The sequence below is a fragment of the Nothoprocta perdicaria genome, unplaced genomic scaffold, assembly GCF_003342845.1.
Source record: "Nothoprocta perdicaria isolate Ctin4 unplaced genomic scaffold, notPer1 scaffold_56, whole genome shotgun sequence".
NCBI classification, from domain to species: Eukaryota; Metazoa; Chordata; class Aves; order Tinamiformes; family Tinamidae; genus Nothoprocta; species Nothoprocta perdicaria.
The window spans coordinates 2,635,623-2,643,940 of NW_020455821.1; the positions used below are offsets into that span (position 1 = coordinate 2,635,623).

At 47.1% G+C, this 8,318-nt stretch overlaps 1 protein-coding gene across 2 annotated transcripts; it reads right to left on the reverse strand.

Annotated features, from left to right (window-relative positions):
- Positions 1 to 241: 241 nt before the first annotated feature.
- On the reverse strand, positions 242 to 7,505 carry CKB (creatine kinase B). 2 transcript variants are annotated; one of them, XM_026048630.1, is made up of 8 exons: positions 7,438 to 7,505; positions 5,985 to 6,172; positions 5,368 to 5,522; positions 4,753 to 4,885; positions 3,714 to 3,885; positions 2,053 to 2,176; positions 1,129 to 1,318; positions 242 to 561 (listed from the first exon to the last, which is right to left on the reverse strand). In XM_026048630.1, the coding sequence occupies exons 2-8, from the start codon at positions 6,160 to 6,162 to the stop codon at positions 383 to 385; spliced, it is 1,131 nt and encodes a 376-aa protein (XP_025904415.1). In that variant the 5' UTR covers positions 6,163 to 6,172; positions 7,438 to 7,505; the 3' UTR covers positions 242 to 382. The 2 variants fall into 2 exon arrangements, with proteins under 2 accessions (XP_025904415.1, XP_025904414.1); XM_026048629.1 differs by lacking the exon at positions 5,985 to 6,172 and adding an exon at positions 6,633 to 6,833 and having other exon boundaries at positions 7,438 to 7,504.
- Positions 7,506 to 8,318: the final 813 nt, after the last annotated feature.

Here is an 8,318-nt window from a genome sequence, read left to right on the forward strand (position 1 = left end):
GGGATGAATTTACAACAACTACAATCAACTCAAAGGGTGACTAGGGCAGCGTCAARCAAATTTTAACTCAAGAGCCTGCAGTAGAACAGCAAGGAAAATGTACTAGCACAGRGCTAGCCAAGTACAATGAAGCAATCAAAGTCCACTGCTCTAAGCAGCCARACTCAAAGATACTCAATAAACACATCTAAGACATGTCAGGCCAAAACAATAGTTTATTTCATTTTCAGTAACATCTCAGCCATCAAAAAAATAAACTCTAACACAGATGGATGGAAGACTTCTCTACAGTGTAACTAAGTGGGCTCTGACCCCAAGGTTTAAATTGGAGTGACATTTTATTATTCATCCAATAAGTTAGGAAGCATGAGAATAAAGTGCTTTATTTCTGAGCTGGTATGAGGTCATCAATGGACTGGCCTTTTTCCAGACGTTTTTCCATTTCAATGAGCAGCTTCACACCATCCACCACCATCTGCACCAGCTCCACCTCAGAGAAGCCAAGACGATCAGCATTGGAGACATCAAACACCCCTCCAACAGCAGCTGTGTCAACACCACCTGGTACAAGAGACAAATTTAGTTCTCTCACTGACCACTGCTGGAGCTGGAACCCTTTTACCTTTTTTCCCTCATTTTCTTGGGAGGTGGGAACAAGACAATCCTCTACAAGTTACCTGCTCCTGGAATGAAGTAAAGCTGCATGTGGCCACCTGCATGAGCCACTTTCAGCCTGCCCTTGTGCCAGCTTTTCATTCTTTCAACCYACAGACAATCTAGTCTGTGGTAAGAAGCATTTGCTGTAGCTATTCCCTAGCCAGAAGYTGGACCAGGGTTCCCATCTCTGCTTACAGAAGGAACAGCTGCCACCAGCATCCCCATACCCAGGGAGCAGAATATTATATTGGAGCAGGATGCACCTAGGAATGGTCAAAGGCTGGTTACAATCAGGTACAAGCAGAGCACCAGCCCACACTCCCCCAAGCTATGATTTTAAAGCTTGATTCTCCCACATGTTTTACAAGAATCCCTTCCAAATATTCAGACAGGAAGCATCAGCWTAACACAGAATATGGCTTTGCTTTTTGGGGGCAGCCCAACCAGGACATCRCTCCATCCCCACTTCACCTGTGCCACGTTTCTGCAGCCGGAGCCTCTTGAGGATATCTCCAAACTTCTCGTGTTTCCCCAGGTTGGGCAGTTTGATGTGCACACCAGCACGAAGGCCTGTTCCGAGGTTGGATGGGCAGGTCAGGATGTAGCCCAAGTGTGGATTCCACATGAATTCATAGTTTTTGGACTTGAAGAGAGTTTCTATCTATAAATAGAGAGAATAGATGTTTGGAGATTGTTCTCTGCCTGAAGGATGTAGGTCATCCATTAATGCTCACTTACAACTTCAGTTACATAGCAACAGCCACAACAATTTGAGCAACTATTTAAGTCAGTCACGTAAGCCCCTTCCATATGGAAAAAGCCATCACCAGCACRGGGCCTTTAAGGCCTTGATCTTGCTCCCAGTCCAAGCATAGGATACAGCACAAATCCAAAGCCACTATCTACTAGAAGCCTTGATTTAGTGCATGTCAAAATAAATAGCACATCTGTTAGAATTCAGGGAGGAGCTGGTAAGGCTCAAGTTCACATCAAGAACAAAAGCTGACAAAAACATAACAGCCTAGAAACTTCAACATAGCTCAACATAGCTCTGCCCATTAACATGCAAGCAATTTCTCCTCCCACCCTACATCCAAATGCTGTSATTTATGGAACCACATTGAGAGCCTTCAAATACAATTTAGGCACTTAGAGAAGGCTGCCACATTATACAATTTACTCTAAATTTCATAACTATAATGCTTTGACATTTAAGAGCCTTCACAGCTCTGGAGTTCATCAAGATATTCTCAGAGACGAAAGCAGCTCCATGTAGAACTCCAAAGTGGCACTAGCAGTACAGGTGGTTTGCCAGGCACTYAGTTTGGAAAAGTTTATCTTTGACCAGAAACCCATGCCCCATTTAAAACTCAGGCAATACCAGACAGCATTTACCTGTGTTAGCCCAGTACAGAAGCGAGTAAATACTTCCTTCATGTTGCCACCTTTCTGCATGGAGATAACTCTAAGGTGATCTTCCTCATTAATCCAAACAAGGAAGGTCTTGTTATCATTGTGCCTAGGAGACAAGCCAAACAACTTCTTGACCCATTTGACATTTGGGGGAAAATCTGTCCTAGCACTGAATTACTAGTCACTGCAGCTTTTATGTTTAAGTAGCTCTCTTGGTTGCTYCTTAGATTTAATTCCTATTACTTCCATTGTCCATGAAAGCCTCAACAGTTGAACTAGCCACCCTTCCCCTGTTCAATGGAAAGGTTAAAGAGGTAGATATCTAAGCAGCTCGAAGAGTAATATTACTACTTTGGCCGATCAAGTATCAAAACCAAAAACTCAGTCCTTCCTCTAGCTCATTTCTAGTACAAATTTACACATTTAAGAAATTTGATCTTTTAAGACATTTGCAGAGGGTGATCAATATAGACATCAATGCAGCAACTGTGTACAGTGAGGTATGTAATGATACCACATCAATGTATCACCAAACCTTTTATCAAGCTTGTTAAGCTGCACTTATTCTTCATATCAGGTAAACACTTGCTATAAAGAAGAGTTTTCACAACCAATTTGAAATCAAGAGCTCGTAAGAGGCACCACAAGGGTTTCTACACAGCAGTGGCCACCTCAGTTCCAGCATGTAGCTAGCAATAGGAACTACAGTCAGTATTTATCATGTTGATAATTTCTCATCTTGATTGYGATCAAAAATTAACTAGTACCTTAGGAAAAAAAATGTATTTATGTAGATTAGAAGTGGAACCTTGTAGATTGGTCATGCTCAGATGACAGCGCTATCTAGGGTTCGCATCTGCAGGTAGATGATGCAATCCTAAAGGTGACCTAGAGAAACAAAGCTTGCTTCCTTCAGGTTGTCCTGGAGCAGCTACAGTAATAGACCTGGAGTATTCTATAGTTGACAAAAACCCTAGCCCTTGGCTTAGGAGGAAACAAGTTAATTATGCTGCAGAAACTCCTGAGATGCAGAGTTTTATGTAGGTGACCTACATCCAACAAATAGAATCCTTCCATTCCACACCTGCATATCACCCATCTTACACCACTGAGGCTCTAGAGTGGAAAAATCTGATCATTTRCACAGATAAAGCCATACATGGCCAGCAGCAGAAGCTACAGGCTGAGTTTTTGCAGGCAGAGGTAACAGGACTGTAAGAAAGAAATTATATCTCCAGTATGAAGCCTGCAGATGAGTCAATGCTCTTGTTTCTTACCATAAGGTATTCCAACTCCTGGAACAGCAGCTCAGGCTAGTGGCACTTTTTTTTTTTTAAAAAAAAGAGAGGATTTACCTTCATAAGCTGTTTTAGTTAATATGCAGGACRGATAAGCACTGGCTATAGCCAGGGTAGCTAATTATTATTATGCACCACACTGGGCTGGTAGCACTCCTCCAAATTCTGGTTCAGATACAAGGTCCCCAGAAGATACCACACAGAAGCTTCCCATGAAATTTAGCAGTAAGTTCAGAAACAGTCATYTGCTTTGGTACAGCTCACTGCACCCAAGGTTACGACCAATAATTCAAGTCTCCCCCCCTCAAGTTTTCACTATAACCTCTCCCTTCTAGAAGTACTCACCAGATACCCCTGGCATCAGGCCAGTCTCGTGCCATCCCGGACGCCAACAGAAGAGGAGAAACTGGCTTGTCAAATAAGAAGTGATCATCAATCAGCTGCTGCTGCTCTGCATCAGTCATGTTCCTCAGAGCATAGTACTTCCCCTTGAGGTCACCTTCCAGACTACCCAGAGCTGGAAGAGAAGGTCACTTTTAGGATGGGACCAAAGGATGCCTGACTTTCTCAGCATTATAGGCCACATACAAAATATGGCAATGTCTGATCTACTGGTTTGAGTTCCTCCCTTGCTTTCATCTGTAATGGCAAGGCCCCTGTAGCATTACAGAAGTTAAAGCAGGATCAGATGATTTGTCTGTACCTTCCAGGCTTCTACAAGTAGCCTTTGTTCCCTTACAGTTTGGGATCATTACTGCTGCTTAGCTGTAGAACTGAAGTGCTTCCAAGGAGAATCAAGGTCACAAACATAAATTACATTATTCTGGTCAAGGGCTAGTACCCTGCCCTTGAGAGGTTTTGGAATGACCTGCACRGCCAGTCTCCCAGACTGGATTTTGGGTGTATCCCTTCCTCTCTCCCTTAAAGGAGACAATAAAGAAAAAAATGCAGCTGAGGATTTCCACTGAGAACCAGAACTTACAGCCACCCAACTGCACATTCAGCAGAGGCGGCTACACCTCTGAGCAAGCTGAATGTTAATGAAAGTCAATTAAAAGCAGCCACAAAACACTGCAGTCATGACTCAAGCCCTCACATTGCTACATACCTGTTACATTTCAGGTTTGAGCCATGATGAACCAACTCCTTTGCTCACACACACATAAAAAAACTTTCAAGAACAGTGAAGGTCAACTAACATAGCAAGGCATCCCTCTGACACATCTTCACAACTGCAGTGCAGTTATAATTTAAGCTGCCTTTTCAGGGAAGACTCCATGTTCAGACTGGAAGTCTTGAAGACTTTTCCTTACTGTCTCCACTCTCAAACTGCCAAGCACATCTCTTGCCCAAGAGATCCGTTGCTTTCCAGTTCTCACTTTACCTTCAACAGAGAGCTTCTCAATGGCTCGCCTCTCTCCTCGACTACAGTGAGGGGGAAGACAAAATCCACGGATGCTCCTACCGGTTCTGACACGGGAACTTAGCACGTAATTAGGATCSAGATCATCACCACCCTATAAAGTTAAGAAAGCAGTTAAGTATAACCTTGTTACCAAAATACCTTGCCTAAATACAAGCAGCTCCCACACATTTCGGCATGTACCTGAAGTTTCACATATTGACTACCTGTCCTATAAGCCAATGTCTTAGTTCAAGACACATGTGCTGGAAGTCAGAATTACCAGCACAAAACCAGTTGCTGGTCTGTTTCAGACCAGGGTTTGGGACTGCGTGGCCCCTTCAGATCAGGAACTCATAGGGCAAACACTTGACCTTCAGACAGGTGTTGATGAAAATATGCCTTCAATGTTGTTTGGCATGGCTACATGAGAGGATCATACAAAGCAATCTCCTGCTACCTGCCAGTYGCATGGCTCTACCCAACCGCACAGGCAGGCTCTTCATTTGCAGACTACAGACAAGTTTGTTAGGCCTGCCAGGATCTGCACCCAGGTCTCCAACCATTAGGCATCAAAAATTGATTAAAACCTTATACCTGCAGGTTATCAGCATTCAAGTCAGTCTTGTGCTCATCAGTTGGTTTGTAGCCACCATGCCTGTCTTCAATAACTGGATCAAAGAGTTCCTTGAACACTTCGTAGCTTTCTTCATCACCAGCTACACATCCTACTGTCATTATGAAGGGATGGCCTGGAGTGGTAATAAAATTAGAAGAGCTAAGTTGGGGTGATGTTTGGCTGTGCTCCATAACAACACTAACCACACAAGTTTTTTAGTAGTACATCCAGCCACTGAGAAATGCATTTTTACATTAAAGAGCCAGTTGGAGAAACTACATTTTACACTTCATCCAGTTAGCCAAAGCAGTGCTATGGAAACCCATAGCTTTGCCATTAAACTACGCTCATTTATCAGGTTCAATTTAGAACCCTTTTGCCCAGCACTTCCAGTTTTACCRATTTGAATCGCTGGGTAGAACTTTATGCCCAAACAACTACATTTTGCTGTAAGCAAGCACGTAAGACGCTCTGCTTTGCCATAGACCGAGCTGYACTTCTGCTCAAACGCCACCTCCGCAAACTTTAAGTTGCCATATTCAAAAGCACCAGTTATTTCAGCTGGTTCACACAGAACGCTCTCAATGCATTTTACCAGGATTATCAACCCCAGTTTGAATGACATCATCCAGGGTGAAGCCACTGGGTGTGACTCTGTCTCTCAGTTTCTTGTATAAATCCAGGGTTAGAACTTTGGCCATGTGGTTGTTGTGGCTGCTCAGGTCCGGGTACTCCTCATCAGGAGGCAGTCTCTGATTATTTAGTTGGGCCATTTTGATTTTGCTAGAGTGAAAATAAATACTGTAATGTTAACACGTCAACACATCTGCTCCCCCTTTTTTCAAAGAAGTGCCACAGAGCATCACGTAACCAGTCTGGAACAGAAAGAGCTCCGAACAGCTAGGTAAGCCCACATAACATCAGGGCTTTTTATTTTTTTTTTTCCCCTGCTCTAGTTGCATTTTAATTAGAGCATGCTTGGTTTGATTTTTTTTTTTTTTGTTCCCCCCAGATTGGAAGTATTTAGCAGAGCAGTTACATAACAGGAGCTGCTATGTCAGATCACAGCAAGGAAGGTGGCTTGATAGAACAAGGCTGCTTTTAGCACAGCCCCGCGCCTCTCGACGCTTTATGAGATTTGCCTCTCAGCAGCTCAAGAGCCTTGGGTGCTGTTGTCAAGAAGCACTTCCAGTAACGAGGGAGAACAGATCGTTAGGCAGAGCTAACGGTCCCCGGCCGTTACCTGGGTTGTCAACCCCAGTCTGGATGACATCATCCAGCGTAAACCCGCTGGGCGTCTGTCTGTCCCTCAACTTCTTGTAGAGGTCGGCGGTGAGCACCTTGGCCATGTGGTTGTTGTGCACGCTCAGGTCCGGGTACTCGTCCTCGGCCGAGTTCTTCATCTTCAGCAGGTTGTGGCTGTTTGAGAAGGGCATGCCTGACCCTAACGGGGAGAGAGGGCAGCCTGTGACCGGGGCTGCGCCACGGCCCGCGGTGGGACGGCCACCCGCAGAGACAAGGTCACCTTGGCTCCTGTCCCGCCTTTTTTTTAATCCATCTCCATGAGGAGAAAAAAAGAGAAGAAAACAAGGGGGAGTTGGCCACTTTCGGGAGCGTGGTGCTCCGAGCTGCCCCTCGCGGGGCTCCTTCGCGCTGCGGGGCAGCGCCCAAGGGCGCGCCGGGCGGCAGGTGCGCGCCGCGCCGCGGGACGGGACGGGACGGGGGGACACGCAGCGCCCGGCGCTGCCTCCCGTGCCCCCGCGGCGGCCGCTCCCCGCCCGCGATGCGGGGGGAGCCCTTATGCAACAGCCGCCTCCCGGGCCGAGGAGGGGAGCGAATGTAACCGCCCTGCTAAACACCGGTTCCCGCGGGAGCCTCTGCCTCCTGCCTGGTTACGTGCGGCCCCGCGGCGCCCGCCGCGGGCTCCCTCCCCGCCACGCCTTCGCGACCCGACCAGCGAGAAAATACATCTGAAAAATCTATTTACATTATATATTTTTTACTTTTTTTTAAAGTATGCTGGCGAGCGCGGCTCCCCCGGGACTTACCGAGGGCTTCGCCGCAGCCAGAGACTAAATCTGTTCCCGCAACTACCACTGCCACCGCCGCCCTCGCCGGAGTGGAGCCCGTCGCCGCCGCCGCGCCTCTTTTATATAGAGCGGGACCCACCGCCCCATTGGCCGCTATTTATAGCCCATTCATTCCATTGGGCGAGGCGTCGCGGGGGCGGGGCGAGCGCGTCGTTGCGGGCTGGGCTGGCGGGGYCGCCATTTTGGTGGTAGCGCAGCGGGGCGGGTGCCGCCGAGGCCGRGGGGCCGGGGCAGCCCCGAGGGGCCGCGGTGCGACCGGAGGCGCGCGGCTGCGTTGCCTCGGCCGAGGTGCTCCTTAGAGTGCCGTGTCACTAGATCGGCGGGCACCAGCGCGGGGCTTCTTGCCACCCAGGCGCCCCACCTCGATGGTGGGCTCGTGGGCACGTGTGGAACCTGCTGTCGTTCCTAAAAATAAAAGTTTCAGGGTGACGAGGCCAGTCTGACCCCAGCCTGGCGGTGATTTGGCTGCCCCGCCYGGTAAAGGCTATTGATAGCGGTTGGGAATGTCGGGCTTAGCCACCAGCACCTGGAAGGAATTAGTGGGTTCACTTTACAGTTAAATCGGAGGATCTACCTCTTTGGTCTCTGCGTAGCCACGCTGAAGGCAGTGGGCTCATTTTGCAGTTTAAATTGAAAGAAAGTACATTTATTGTGTAAAGCACAGCATGCCTCCTACTCTGTCATATGTCCTACATATATATATATATATATAAAAAACATACATAAGTTGCATTGGAGAGTGGCGGTTCTCTTGTTGAAGGCAGAAGGGCTGCAGTTTGATCTATTTAAAACTCACCTTGAATTCATGAAAATAATGCTGTTAGCTTCCAGTGGTGTAT